This window comes from Heterodontus francisci, chromosome 19 (genome assembly GCF_036365525.1).
Source record: "Heterodontus francisci isolate sHetFra1 chromosome 19, sHetFra1.hap1, whole genome shotgun sequence".
Taxonomy (NCBI): Eukaryota; Metazoa; Chordata; class Chondrichthyes; order Heterodontiformes; family Heterodontidae; genus Heterodontus; species Heterodontus francisci.
The window spans coordinates 28,397,952-28,412,818 of NC_090389.1; the positions used below are offsets into that span (position 1 = coordinate 28,397,952).

General features: G+C 45.0%; 1 protein-coding gene across 1 annotated transcript in view; it reads right to left on the reverse strand.

Moving 5' to 3' along the window:
* Window positions 1–14,867, reverse strand: part of LOC137380007 (acylamino-acid-releasing enzyme-like) — a 92,424-nt gene that overhangs the window by 57,104 nt on the left and 20,453 nt on the right. The window contains exons 3-5 of the mRNA XM_068051477.1: window positions 10,789–10,915; window positions 9,984–10,074; window positions 614–689 (exon numbers count right to left, since the gene is read on the reverse strand). Of these exons, the coding sequence (XP_067907578.1) occupies window positions 614–689; window positions 9,984–10,074; window positions 10,789–10,915 (294 nt within the window). The remainder of the gene's footprint in view (window positions 1–613; window positions 690–9,983; window positions 10,075–10,788; window positions 10,916–14,867) is intronic.

A 14,867-nucleotide genomic window follows, 5' to 3' on the forward strand; every position in this document is an offset into this window, starting at 1 on the left:
CTGCTTAAGAGGCCAGAATTAGATGACAGCAGATATCTCAGAGGGTTGTGGGGCTGGAGGAGATTACAGAGGTAGCGAGGGGAGAGGCCATGGAGGGATTTGAAAACAAGGATGCGAATTTTAAAATCAAGACATTGCTTGACCAGGAACCAATGTAAGTCAGCAAGCACAGGGGTGATATGTGAACAGGATTTGATGCGAATTAAGACGCAGTTTTGGATGACCTCAAGTTTATGGAGGGTAGAATGTGGGAGACCAGCCATGAGTGATGGAATAGTCAAGCCTAGAGGTAGCAAAGGCATGAAAGAGGGCTTCAACAGCAGATGAGTTGGAGACGAATGTTACAGAAGTAGAAATAGGCAGTCTTAGTGATGACATGAATATGTGGTTGGAAGCTCATCTCAGGGTCAAATATGACACCAAGATTGTGGACAGATTGGATTAGTCTCAGACTGTTGCCAGGCAGAGGGATAGAGTCAGTAGTTAGGGAACGGAGTTTGGAGTAGGGTCTAAAAACAGTCTTCCCAATACTTAATTGAAGGAAAATTCTGCTCATCACTATGTAACTCACGAATCCCCTGCAAAGTCTAGAGATTATCGATTAAACACATACCATCTTCATACACCTTGCCATGCTTGTCAAGTGCTGTCAGGTTTATGCTCTTCTCCTTTAAGGCTTTGCTCCAGATCTGTGGGTAAGCAATCAATCCGCAGCAAAAGTATATATGTTTAAGTAAGACTGACAGTGAAGATTTTATGCATGGGACATTATGGATCAATAATTGTACACTTTACTTCTAACATTGCCAGAAAAATTGCTTGCAACATTATGTTACATGACTGAGAGATCCCCCATGTTGGCTGGGCAACATTGCAGAGAAATAAGTGACAGCCAATTTGCACACAGCAAGATCCCAAAAACAGCAATGAGATAAATGACCAGATAATCTGTTCTAGTGATGTTGGTTAAGGGATAAAGGATAAAGGTTGGCAAGGACACTGGGAGCACTTCTCTGCTCTTCTGAAAAGCACCATGTAGTCTTTTACATCCACCTTAGAGGGCAAACTGGGCTTCAGTTTAACATCTCATCCAAAAGACTACAATGCCAGCAGTGCAGCACTCCTTTGATACTGCACTCGAGTATCAGTGCTGATTATGCACTTAAGTCACAAGAACACAAGAAATAGGAGCAGAAGTAGACCATACGGCCCATCGAGCCTGCTCTACCATTCAATGCGATCATGGCTAACCTTGGGCTTCAATTCCACTTTCCTGCCCGCTCCCCATATCTCTTGATTCCCTGCGAGACCAAAAATTTATCAATTTCAGCCTTAAATGTATTCAACGATGGAGCATCCACAATGCTCTGGGGTAGAAAATTCCAAAGATTCACAACCCTTTGAGTGCAGTAATTTTTCCTCATCTCAGTCCTGAATGATCGGCCCCTTATCCTGAGACTGTGTCCCTGCGTTCTAGATTCCCCGACCAGCGGAAACAATCTTTCAGCTTCTACCCGATCAAGCCCTTTCAGAATCTTGTATTTCTCAATTAGATTGGCTTTCAACCTTCTAAACTCCAGAGAATATAGGCCCACTTTTTCCATCATAGGACAACCCCCTCATCCCAGGGGCAAATTTAGTAAATCTTTGCTGCACCGCCTCCAGTACAAGTATATCCTTTCTTAAATGTGGAGACCAAAACTGCACACAGTATTCCAAGTACAGTCCCACCAAAGCCCTGTACAACTTTCATAATAATTCTTTATTCCTGTTCTCCAATCCCCTTGAAATAAAGATCAACATGCCATTTGCCTTCCTAATAGCCTGCTGCACCTGCATGTTAAGTCCCTGGAACAGGGCTTGAATCCATGACCTTGGAACTCAGATGTGAGAGTGCTCACACTGTGCAGTACTGACACTAGAGGCTGAATTTTAAATGGCCCTTGGCAGCATGTCTGGAGGCGAAGGGGTCCGAAAATGTCCAGGCTCCATGCCACATTCCTGCCTCCACAGGATTTTGAAGGAGAAGGATTGACTTAATCAGGGGCACTTTCCTGCTGCCAATCGGATTTTCAATCCAGCACACGCGGTGCTTGTCGTGTAGGAGGCCATCGATGAAACCATGGCAGCCTACCAGCAGCAGAATGAGCAAACAGCATAGTCAAAGGCTCCAATCTATTTGGAAGCCTCCGCTCCGAGGATCAGCCGCAATCACAGCACTGCCCATTACTGTGAGGGGCCTTTCCCCTCCGAAGGCCCTAACCCTTCTGGCCTTGTGAATTACCTGAATTGTGGGCGGCAACCAGGAATGGAGGCATCCTCGCATCTCCCTACATACTTCAGCAGCCTCCACCTCTGAGGATGGGGCTGCAGATCTTTGACTTTTGTAAGATCAGCTATTGGCCCTCCAGACGTCCTTAATTGGATGGGGCTCCCAGAGGCCACTTAATAGGCTGCCTCCTCAAATCTTGTGCTCTGGGTCCCAAGGCATATGTGGGTTCCTGACCACATTTCCTCCCGATGGCGGGATAGGGACCCGGGTATGAAAATTCAGCCCTATATGCGACATTTATATTATCGATTGTGTGGATTGTGCAGGAGTTAACATTAATGTTATGCAAAATATGGAGGGAATCCAATGTATTCTCCAGTAAGCAATTCTGTGTGCTTCAGGGTTGATTAAGACTTCATTCGCATACAGCACAGCATACATGTTGACTGACTTCTAGACCTTCAATCCCATAGCTTCAATGACATTTTTTTTGTCATTCAGGTGTCTGAGATACAAGGGTACCTGTCAACATGCTTAAAGCTACTGAGAAATCCACATCAGTTGTTTCCATTTGCCTGATATAGAGCTCACAGTCTTTTCCTGTTGGTATACCAATGTGTTTTGTTGAATGATAATTTTCATTAATCCACTGACTGGAGAGCTGAACTTTTTTTTAAAGACATTTTTAAAAAGGCAAGCTGCCAGCAAAGTCATCCTTTCAGCTTAAGATGATCACCTAATTTGCAACACTGTATCCTACACTGCAATGCTGTGAGGAGAGAGATGAAATGTTTGCTCAGTGCCCAGCAAGAACCAGGATGAAAGAAGTTTAAAGGAACTACCTGTTCTTTCAGCAAGAAGAAACAACACTGCTAAATGCTATGTTGAATCACTGAGAGACTTTTTTTTATTCATTCATGGGATGTAGGCGTCGCTAGCTACACCAGCATTTATTGCTTATCCTTAATTGCCCTTGAGAAGTTGGTGGTGAGCTGCCTTCTTGAACCGCTGCAGTCGTTGGGGTGTAGGTGCACCCACAGTGCTGAAAGGAAGGGAGTTCCAGGATTTTGACCCAGCGACAGTGAAGGAACGGCGATATAGTTCCAAGCCAGGATGGTGTGTGGCTTGGAGGGGAACTTGCAGGTGCTGGTGTTCCCATGCATCTACTGCTCTTATCTTTCTAGGTGGTAGAGGTTCTGGGTTTGGAAGGTGCTATTAAAGAAGCCTTGGTGAGTTGCTGCAGTGCATCTTATAGATGGTACTACTGCTGTCACTGCACATCGGTGGTGAAGGGAGTGAATGTTGAACCTGGTGGATAGGGTGCCTATCAAGCAGGCTGCTTTGTCTTGGATGGCATCGAGCTTCTTGAGTGTTGATTATCATGTGACAAGCCCTTCCCCATCATGTTTTCTCTGCAGCAAAGGAGAAGTAACTGGACTCTGACATGAGCAGACCCTAAGTGGGGGCCCCTCTCTCTCCCTCTCCATTACAGCTTGAAAGCTTTCAAATCCTGCTTGTTGAGTGACTACCTTTGCATACTCCGGCTACAATCCAAAACCCCATTGGAGGAAATCATCTGCATCACTATCTCCAAGAGACTCGCCAAACCAGTCATAGACCTCTTCAAACTAAAAGCTTCAGGACTACTGAATTCAGCTAGAAGCCAGCCGAATCATCAAACTTCACAGGCTATATACCTTTATTATGAAATCTAACTCAGCCAATCTACCTTTCCCCATTCTGTAACCTATTTTTGTGCATGTAAACCACTAGTGTACATGTGAGTGAAAGCTGGCGTGTTGTTTACTGTTTTATTAGTTTGGTTTAGGTACACAGAAGTTAAGCTCGTTCTTTGTTAACTCAAGAAAATCTGTCCGATTGGTTCTTGTTATGATCGTAGTAAGTAAGGAATCAAACACCTATTGAACTGGCTAGTATAACCACTTTAAGAAAGAATTAAACCTGTTGTGGTCTAATAAGGAGTGGGAAAAGAAGGAAGCCCTTCAACCCTTCCTCACTTGACCGTAATACTGTAACATCCCACTCAGTTAAACCTAACAGATTTTGGGTCTGTTACAACCAGGTGAGAAAGGCGTCTAGGGGTCTTTTACTGTCTTCATCTGGTCTTATTGTAACAGGGTTTAGTTTTTAACACACACTGTTCTGAGCTCCCCCTTTGTGAATCCTTGTTCACAGTTTTCCAATTATAAGGCAAAGAAATGAGCATAAACAGGATTTCTTTGGTTTAAAGGAGAAAAGTGGAATTTATTAAACCTTAAATTTAAACACTAATATGGTTAATGCCGACAGATATATGGCACATCCACGCTAGCATGCATATGTGATACACATATGCAAATAGGGATAGAAAAGAGAAGAAAAATAAAATGGAGTGCATTGAGGCAACAGCAAAAGAGTTTCTTGTTTACTGTTTCTGCTTTTCCAGCTTGCCGTACATTCCTTGATTGTAGACAGCTCTTTCTTTTCGTTGGGGCCCAGTATTCTTCTTAAACCTTGTTCAATGTAGGAGATGTTTCTCTTTTGGAGTTCATGTGTCTTCAATGGTTTCTGAAACTGGTGGGAGCGAGATGAGGGCAGACAGGAGAGAGGTGTTCTCAGTCCAGGAGAAAAGTGCTTTCTGACTTCAAACACTGTTTTCTCCAATTTAAAACTCTCAGTTCAAAACTTGTTAACAGCAGAATTATGTGACTAAACACTGGTCTGACGACGTCTGTGTTTGCGGATTCTGCTATCTAGCAGTCAACCTGGAATGCTAGCTCCCCCACCTTCAATGTCTGGTAATCAAAAGTCCATTGTTGGTTGAATGTGTCAGGGCATGGTCCTTTGTCCCTTGTTCCAACACTGTCTGTTACTATGCAAATGTATTTCCAGTCAGGGGCTTGCAATTTTAAGTTTTAATGTTCATGTGGAGAAATAATGTGTGCCTCAGTCTTGGCAGGTCCAAGTTGCTAAATGTCAAGGTCAAAGTTGATCAAGCTTAGGGGTCCAAGTGCCAGTTAGCATCCTTCCATCTACGAAAGATGATGGACACACAGCAAACAATCCATTTAGTTGAGTGTCTTCTCTTGATACACCTTTGCTGATGGCTGTGAAGGCCAATCCTTGAGAGACAAGTTCTCCCACAAGTGCCGTACATGAACCTGCCAAGTGATGCTGTGTGTTGTTGTTTTTGATGTTGGCACCTGTTGCCAAGCTGCTGTAGCCACTGGTTGTCGTGGTAGTGCACGTCAGTCCACAGATGTGTCGCCATTTCCCTCTTTCACCAGCTAGTGACTCCCAGGTGCGACAGTCGACATTTAGGGCCTTCATGTCATGCTTGCAAGCATCCTTGAAGCGGAGCTTTGGGCGCTCCACTGGTCATCTGGCCCTGGCTCCTTTACCATACAGAGGGCCCTTGGGCATGCAACTGTCTTCCATCTTGCAGACATGTCCTATCCAACAAAGCTGTCTCTGATTGATTTGTGCCAATGTACTTGGAAGCTCTGTCTTTGAGATGACTGCTGCATTTGTGATTTTGTCCTGCCAGGATATACCCATAATGCGCCACCGACAGTGAAGATGGAAATTATTGACCTTCTTTTCCTGGTGGCTGTAAGTTGCCCATGTTTCACAGCCATGGTGCTGAGAACATCTTAAGGGTCCCCAAGAATGCGAAAAGTTACTGCTAGATTTCCAAATGCTTTTTGACAGCTTTTAATTCATCTTTGTTTCCTACAACCTACACACACACTTGACACAGCATGATGCAAATCTACAATTGCAGTAGAGTGGCAGGAGACTCATGTTAAGCATAAACACCAGCATAGACCTGGGTCAAATGGCCTGCTTCGGTACTGTAAATTCTATGCAATACACTTTTAAACATCTTGTCAATTTTCCCTCTTCTTCTTAAGGTAATGGTTCAGAGCGCATTCAACTCCGAATGCCAGGAGCACTATGAAACCTTGCCAGATAACCAATTTTCATATGAACCTGGACAGTGAATGTTGATAGACTATTCCTTCGTTGGTGACATCATTGATAAACCCAAGACTGTTTTCACACAACACCCTATATGTGCCCTTTTCAGCAGAAGGTATTGAACTGATCAGATGTGGGAACATTAGCTGCCTTTCTGCTTTTCTAGCCAAGGGCATTGAGATCAAATGATACTGTCTCGGCTGAACTCAGCACAGACAAGCAATCGAGAACAGGACCTTGACAGTCTACTTGGCTCAGTATCATGATCAAGAAGTGGATTTGTGCATTTGTATGCTACGCCATCAGGAGAGCTTTATTTACTTTTAAGTTCTTAAATTTATCCAGACAATTGTACATCTTCTTTCTTCTTTGGCCTCCTTGTCTCAAGAGACAATGGGTAAGCACCTGGAGGTGGTCAGTGGTTTGTGAAGCAGCGCCTGGAGTGGCTATAAAGGCCAATTCTAGAGTGACAGACTCTTCCACAGGTGCTGCAGATAAAATTGATTGTCGGGGCTGTTACACAGTTGGCTCTCCCCTTGCGCTTCTGTCTTTTTTCCTGCCAACTGCTAAGGCTCTTCAACTCACCACTCTTTAGCCCCGCCTTTATGGCTGTCCGCCAGCTCTGACGATCACTGGCTGACTCCCACGACTTGTGGTCAATGTCACAGGACTTCATGTCGCGTTTGCAGACGTCTTTAAAGTGGAGATATGGACGGCCGGTGGGTCTGATACCAGTGACGAGCTCACTGTCCAATGTGTCCTTGGGGATACTGCCATCTTCCATGTGGCTCACATGGCCAAGCCATCTTAAGTGCCGCTGACTCAGTAGGGTGTACATGCTGGGGATGTTGGCCGCCTCGAGGACTTCTGCGTTGGAGATACAGTCTTGCCACCTGATGCCAAGGATTCTCCAGAGGCAGCGAAGATGGAATGAATTGAGATGTCGCTCTTGGCTGACATACGTTGTCCAGGCCTCGCTGCCGTACAGCAAGGTACTGAGGACACAGGCTTGATACACTCGGACTTTTGTGTTCCGTATCAGTGCACCATTTTCCCACACTCACTTGGCCAGCCTGGACATAGCAGCGGACGCCTTTCCCATGCGCTTGTTGATTTCTGCATCGAGAGACAGGTTACTGGTGATAGTTGAGCCTAGGTAGGTGAACGCTTGAACCACTTCCAGAGCGTGGTGGCCGATATTGATGGATGGAGCATTTCTGATGTCCTGTCCCATGATGTTCGTTTTCTTGAGGCTGATGGGGTGGCACAGTGGCGCAGTGGTTAGCACCGCAGCCTCACAGCTCCAGGGACCCGGGTTCAATTCTGGGTACTGCCTGTGCGGAGTTTGCAAGTTCTCCCTGTGACCGTGTGGGTTTTCGCTGGGTGCTCCGGTTTCCTCCCACCGCCAAAGACTTGCAGGTGATCGGTAAATTGGCCATTGTAAATTGCCCCTAGTTTAAGTAGGTGGTAGGGAATATGGGATTACTGTAGGGTTAGTATAAATGGGTGGTTCTTGGTCGTCACGGACTCGGTGGGCCGAAGGGCCTGTTTCAGTGCTGTATCTCTAAATAAAAAATAAATAAATAAATTCATTGCAGGCAGCCGCAATACTGTCGATGAGTCTCTGCAGACACTCTTCTTTGTGGGATGTTAATGCAGCATCGTCAGCAAAGAGGAGTTTCCTGATGAGGGCCTTCCGTACTTTGGTCTGCGCTGTTAGATGGGCAAGGTTGAACAACCTGCTATCTGATCTTGTGTGTACGAAAATTCCTTCTTCTGAAGACTTGAATGCATGTGAGAGCAGCAGGGAGAAGAAGACCCCAAACAGTGTAGGTGCGAGAACACAGCCCTGTTTCACGCCACTCAGGATAAGAAAGAGGTCTGATGAGGTGCCACTATGCTGAATTGTGCCTTTCATATTGTCATGGAATGAGGTGATAATACTTAGTAGCTTTGGTGGACATCCGATCTTTCCTAGTAGTCTGAAGAGACCACGTCTGCTGACGAGGTCAAAGGCTTTGGTGAGATCAATGAACTTAGAGGGGCATCTGTTGTTCACAGCATTTCTCCTGTAGCTGGCGAAGGGAGAACAGCATGACAATGGTAGATCTCTCTACTCGAAAGCCACACTGTGGCTCAGGGTAGACATGCTCAGCCAGCTTCTGGAGACTGTTTAAAACGCTCATGTATTATGGCCAGGAATTTCTTCAGAGCTGCTCCCACTCCATCAATATACCTTTACCAGAAATTCTGTAACCAGGGTTTCCACTGCACTTTTGGTGATGTTACAGTGGTGGAACAGGAGCAGCTCAAAGGAAATTTCTGACCACTGTCCTAATCTTGCTGATGCAGCATCAGATCAGTGGTCAAAATCAAGTGGAGGAACAACATAAATTTAAGATGAAAATGTTAAGTTTACTTCCTGAAGCAGCTTTTACTATGAATGCAGGCAGTCTAATCATTAAAAGGATTCTGGGAGATAAGAACACAAGAAAGCCTAGAGCAAGAAAAGACCATTTTGGCCAATCGGGGCATCAAGTCCACTCCTTCGACAATTTACTGCAAAATGGATTCTATCCAGCCACTTCATCTCCTAAGGAAAAGTTCTGCAATGGTTTGCCTGCACTCAAACATAAAATCAAGTAAAATTTGTGCACCACATTATTCATGTCGGACCGGCTGCCTTCCTTGGTACTGTCTCCAACATTTAAACCACCAACCTTTAAATCAGGCAATTGTTTAAGTTGGCCAAAAAGTGCTGACCACTTTCTATTTCCATTATAACAATTACCAAGTTGCCACTTACAGCATGTCAAGTACGCTGGGTATTTCGGGCAGAAGTACAAATACACTCTGAACATCTGGAACTCCCCCTCCCATTAACCTGTTGAGGTAAAATCAACTGGAAATTTAAAATCTGAGATTGATAGATTTTTGTTTGGCAAGCGTACTCAGGGTAACTGAACTGACCCGAGTAGGTAAAATTAAGATACAGAGACATGATCTAATGAATAGAGCAGACTTGAAGGGCTGAATGGCCTATGCCTAGTCCCATGTTCCACTCAATAGCTCATAGCTTGTTAAGGCACAATTTCGTTATATATTTAATTACCTCTAACTGGTACTGGGTTACAGTTCACACTACTCAGCAATGACTGCAGTAATAAACATGTTCAATAAGTAAATAGCATCCCTTGAAAATCCAATTATCTTGTGTACTTAATCCCCTTTAAATGGTGCAGGACTACAGCTTCAATAGTGAATTGCTGCAGTGTTATTCAATAGTAATAGCACTACCTCTTCAAACCTTTCAACATGTATAGTGGTCAAGTCACATCAGCACCAATGCAGCTGCTATAGATGGTGAGGACTGTACTTCCATCATCCCAGAACATCAAAAGCCAACATGTTTGACACAGTAATGCTGGTTCCTAGTGGGACTTATTCTTAGAGGATAATTTTGTAAGTTGAAACATTGTTAGTGGCCTTTAAGGAGTTGATGATGAATCTGCACATGTCAAACCTAGTGATGTACAATCCTACTTTGTCTGACAGCCAGCTTCAGTCTTTTTTGGAGAAGTGGACGGGAGGAAAAACACATTCTTGAAATGTTAATCTTTTCTGATTTCTCCATTCTGTGCCACAGTAGATTCCAGCAGATAATAAAATACATGCACATTTATTACAATAACACTCCCTGCCTCACCCATGATATCCTAGCCTTAGTTACCTCCAGATATTGCTGTTCCTCCCCATTGTTGTTAGTATGCTCCCTGAGGACAGCCTTCAAAGTGCCAGAGGGTGAATCTCTATTTAGTAATCTGTGGGTCAAAGTTCAGAACAATATTAGATCAAACACTCAGGATATTAAAAAAAAACTTTAACAAGTTCATAGTTTTACAGTGCAGATACACAATACTCTGTCAGCTGGTATTTCAAGTTACACAAAGCATTCTATTATAGCAAAGAACATCTACTTCCTTTCATGAACCAGATGAATTAGACCTAGAGTTGTTTTACTCCTTCACCCTCATTCTCATCAATGTTGCCAAAACACCAAGACAATAAACTGACCAGTAACATAAGGTATTGCCACAAGTATGTCATTAAACCACATACATAAGGAAGATCATAGAAACTTACAGCCAAGGAGGTCGTTTGGCCCATTGTGCCTGTGTTGGATCTCTGAAAGAGCAGTCATGTTTAGTCCCACACCCTCACTTTTTGTCTGTAACCCTGTAAGTTCATCATCCTCAAATACCTGTTCAACTGCCTTTTAGAATTATATATGGAACCAGCTGTCAGCACCTTTGCAAGTAGAGCATTCCAGATCCTGACAACTTAGCAAAAAAAAAAGTCAAGATGTCAGATTCCAATCCCTGGTCTATACTGTATCAGTTGATATCAACGAGCATGCTAACAGGCACCTCAGTTCTCCAGATGAAGCACTGGAGTCAAACTTGCCAGAGATAGCGCTTAAATCAACAGTCAATGACCTCTTGATCTGTGCATGACACTGCCTTGGTTATACTTACTCTCCCCGCAGTTCCGTGCATTTTCCTGAAGGGCCAGTATACACAATGGAATTTTCATCATAGAATGCAATGTACCCTCGGCATAACTTCACCAACTCAGCTCGCTCCACATCTCTCTGAGACCATTCTGCAACAAAGATTAAGCATCATCATTCCCCATCTATACATGGCAAGATGCAACAGACAAACTCTCAACAAACCCATGTACTGACAGTGGGGGAAGAGTAGCTCTGGTTACTATTTGCAGTTATATTGTAAACGCATTAGGAACATAGGAACAGGAGTAGGCCATTTAGCCCCTTGATCCTGTTCCGTCATTCAATGAGATCATGGCGACCTAACTCTATACACCTGCTGTTTCCCCATATCCCTTAATACCTGTAATAACTAAAATCTATCAATCTCCGATTTAAAATTTACAATTGATCTAGCATCAATTTCCATTTGCAGAACACAGTTCCAAACTTCTACCACCCTTTGCATGTAGAAGTGCTTCCTAATTTCACTCCTGAAATGTCTAGCTCTAATTTTTGACTATGCCCCAAGTCCTAGATTCCCCAACTAGCGGAAATAGTTTTTCTCTAGCTACCCGATCTGTTCTCCTTACTATCTTGAAAACTTCTATCAAATCATCCCTTAACGTTCTAAATTCCAAGGAATATGATCCGAGCTTGTTGTACTCCCTCCTCATAATTTAACCATTGGCGTCCAGCTATCATTCTGGTCAGCCGACACTGCATTCATTCCAAGGCCAATATATCCTCCCTAAGTGTGGTCCAACATCAGCTTCGTACAGATGAAACATGACTTCTACCTCCTTGTATTCGAGTCCTTTAGATATAAAGGCCAGCATTCCATTAGCCTTTGAGATGACTGTCTGTACCTGTTCATGACATTCTAATGATCTATGTACCTGGACCCTCAAGTCTATTTGAACCTCCATTGATTCTAGCTTTTCATCATTGAGAAAGTATCCTGTTCCATCCATTTTAGGTCCAAAGTGAATGACCTTGCATTTGCCTACATTGAAATACCACAGTTTTGCTCATTCATCAGCCTCAAAAAAACGAACAACATGGGGCAGGACGTCAGAAATGCTCCATCCATCAATATTGGCGACCACGCTCTGGAAGTGGTTCAAGAGTTCACCTACCTAGGCTCAACTATCACCAGTAACCTGTCTCTAGATGCAGAAATCAACAAGCACATGGGAAAGGCTTCCACTGCTATGTCCAGACTGGCCAAGAGAGTGTGGGAAAATGGCGCACATACACGGAACACAAATGTCCGAGTGTATCAAGCTTGTGTCCTCAGTACCTTGCTCTATGGCAGCGAGACCTGGACAACGTATGTCAGCCAAGAGCGACATCTCAATTCATTCCATCTTCGCTGCCTCCGGAGAATACTTGGCATCAAGTGGCAGGACCGTATCTCCAACGCAGAAGTCCTCGAGGTGGCCAACATCCCCAGCTTATACATACGACTGAGTCAGCGGCGCTTGAGATGGCTTGGCCATGTGAGCTGCATGGAAGATGGCAGGATCCCCAAAGACACATTGTACAGTGAGCTCGCCACTGGTATCAGACCCACCGGCCGTCCATGTCTCCGCTTTAAAGACTTCTGCAAATGCGACATGAAATCCTGTGACATTGATCACAAGTCGTGGGAGTCAGTTGCCAGCGTTCGCCAGAGCTGGCGGACAGCCATAAAGGCGGGGCTAAAGTGCGGCTAGTCGAAGAGACTTAGCAGTTGGCAGGAAAAAAGACAGAGGCGCAAAGGGAAGAGCCAACTGTGTAACAGCCCCGACAATCAAATTTTTCTGCAGCACCTGTGGAAGAGCCTGTCACTCTAGAATTGGCCTTTATAGCCACTCCAGGCGCTGCTCCACACACCACTGACCACCTCCAGGCGCTTACCCATTGTCTCTTGAGATAAGGAGGCCAAAGAAGATTTAATCTATTAATATCGCTCTAATTTTATGCTTCCACCTTACTGCTTACAATGCCACCTATCTTTTTGTCATTTGTGGCTTTCTATCCTATCAACTAAGGAGTAAACAATTGAGACCCCAACACAGATTCTTGCAGGCCAGCATTAGTCACATCCTACCAATTAGACCACCTGCCCATTATCCCTACTCTAGGTTTCCTGCTGCTCAGCCAACTTGCTAACTAGGCCAATAATTTGCCTTGGATTCCATGAGCTTCAACTTTAGTCAACAGTCTCTTATGAGGGACTTTATCAAATGCCTTATGGAAGTACATATAAATGACACCCATAGACATTCCCCTGTCGGGCACTTTAGTCACCTCTTTTGAACACCTTCTACTGATCTTCTGACATTTTATCCATAAACAAATTTGCCAAGTTTACTGTGGACATTCTGTGTTTCATCAGATTGAAGTCTGCCTTACCTAAATGCAGAATCTTAGAAAGGCAGTGGCATAGCGGTAATGTCACTAGACTAGTAATACAGAGCCCAGACTAATGTGCTGGGGACATGGGTTCAAATCCCACTACGCAGATGGTGAAATTTGAATTCAATTTGGGGCAGGCAGTGGCGTAGTGGTATTATCACTGGACTAGTAACCCAGAGACCCAGGGAATTTCTCTGGTGACATGGGTTCGAATCCCACCACAGCAGAAGGTGGAATTTGAATTTAATTAATAAATCTGGAATTACAAAGCTAGTCTAATGATGGCCATGAAACCATTGTCGATTGTTGTAAAAACCCATCTGGTTCACTAATGTCCTTTAGGGAAGGAAATCTGCTGTCCTTACCTGGTCTGGCCTACATGTGACTCCAGACCCACAGCAATGTGGTTAACTCTTACATGCCCTCTAAAATGGCCTAGCAAGCTACCTAACCGCTACGAAGCCAATAAAAAGGAATGAAACTGGACGGACCACCCGGCATCGACTGGAAACTGGAAACAGCAACGGCAAACCCAGCCCTGTTGACCCTGCAAAGTCCTCCTTACTAACATCTGGGGGCTAGTGCCATAGTTGGGAGATGTCCCACAGACTTGTCATGCAACAGCCTGACATAGTCATACTCATGGAATCATACCTCACAGATAATGTCCCAGACACTGCCATCACCATCCCCACCCACCGGCAGGACAGACCCAGCAGAGGTGGTGGGACAGTGGTATACAGTAGGGAGGGAGTTGTCCTGGGAGTCCTCAACATCGACTCCGGACCCCATGAAGTCTCATGGCATCAGGTCAAACATGGGCAAGGTAACCTCCTACTGATTACCACCTACCGCCCTCCGGCAGCTGATGACTCAGTACTCCACCATGTTGAACACCATTTGGAGGAAGCACTGAGGGTGGCAAGGGCACAAAATGTACTCTGGGTGGGGGAACTTCAATGTCCATCACCAAGAGTGGCTCGGTAGCACCACTGCTGACCGAGCTGGCCAAGTCCTAAAGGACATAGCTGCTGGACTGGGTCTGCGGCAGGCGGTGGGGGAACCAACACGAGGGAAAAACATACTTGACCTCGTCCTCACCAATCTGCCTGCTGCAGATGTATTGGGAGGAGTGACCACTGCACAGTCCTTGTGGAGACGAAGTCCTGCCTTCATACCGAGGATACCGTCCGTCGTGTTGTGTGGCACTATCACCGTGCGAAATGGGATAGATTTTGAACAGATCTAGCAATGCAAAACTGAGCATCCATGAGGCGCTGTGGGCCATCAGCAGCAGCAGAATTGTACTCAACCACAATCTGTAACCTCATGGCCCGGCATATCCCCCATTCTACCATTACCATCAAGCCAGGATGGTTCAATGAAGAGTGCAGGAGGGCATGCCTGGAGCAGCACCAGGCATACCTCAAAATGATGTGTCAACCTGGTGAAGCTACAACACAGGACCATCTGCGTGCAAAACTGCGTAAGCAGCATACGATAGACAGAGCTAAGCGATCCCATAACCAACGGATCAGATCGAAGCTCTGCAATCCTGCCACATCCAGCCGTGAACAGTGGTGGACAATTAAACAACTAACTGGAGGAGGTGGCTCCACAAATATCCCCATCCTCAATGATGGGGGAGCCCAGCACATCAGT